General features: G+C 33.2%; 1 protein-coding gene across 1 annotated transcript; it reads left to right on the forward strand.

Annotated features, from left to right (window-relative positions):
* GGTG_01111 (hypothetical protein) lies at positions 1–597 on the forward strand (the record flags this gene model as incomplete). The annotated part of the gene is made up of 2 exons (XM_009218871.1): positions 1–153; positions 430–597. Coding segments are annotated over 2 exons (321 nt in total), but the record flags the coding sequence as incomplete, so codon positions are not given.

Consider the following 597-nt stretch of genomic DNA (forward strand, 5'->3'; position numbering starts at 1 on the left):
AAAACGTTAAATTTTTTTAAATTCGTTTCCAAAATAAACCAATATTTTATAAATTTAAATTTTGCCTTTTTCGGCTTTAATAAAATAGCGGGAATAAAAGGAACAAACAAATGCCGAACCGTTAACAACCCAACGGTACCTAGCAATACCGCGGTTACCAATTCCAATTTTGCTAATGCACCAAACCATAAAACCCCCTCCTCTTCCCCCAATTTACCCCCACCCTAACCGCTTGCATCCTAACCAATTTAGCTCGGCCTTATACCGATACCGTTTAATTTTTTTGCAACCGGAATTACGTTTACTTTTAACCAACTAATTAACGATAATAATAACGTATAAAATTAAATATATTATATTAAAATATAAAAAAAAGCAAAAAAAAAAGCGATTTTCCTTTTTACAGCAACAAACAATACGATATTTTAGCTATTTAAAAGCCGGAGCGCAACCAATACGGGAACTTTTCGAAACCGTACGGTTGCAATTACGAGCTTATTTATTATTAAAAATTTAATTTTAACGCAATACTTTACGTATACAACCGTTTCGCCCCTAAATCGTAAACCGCCCGGTACGGTTACAATTAAGCTTTAA

The sequence above is a fragment of the Gaeumannomyces tritici genome (genome assembly GCF_000145635.1).
Source record: "Gaeumannomyces tritici R3-111a-1 unplaced genomic scaffold supercont2.1, whole genome shotgun sequence".
NCBI classification, from domain to species: domain Eukaryota; kingdom Fungi; phylum Ascomycota; class Sordariomycetes; order Magnaporthales; family Magnaporthaceae; genus Gaeumannomyces; species Gaeumannomyces tritici.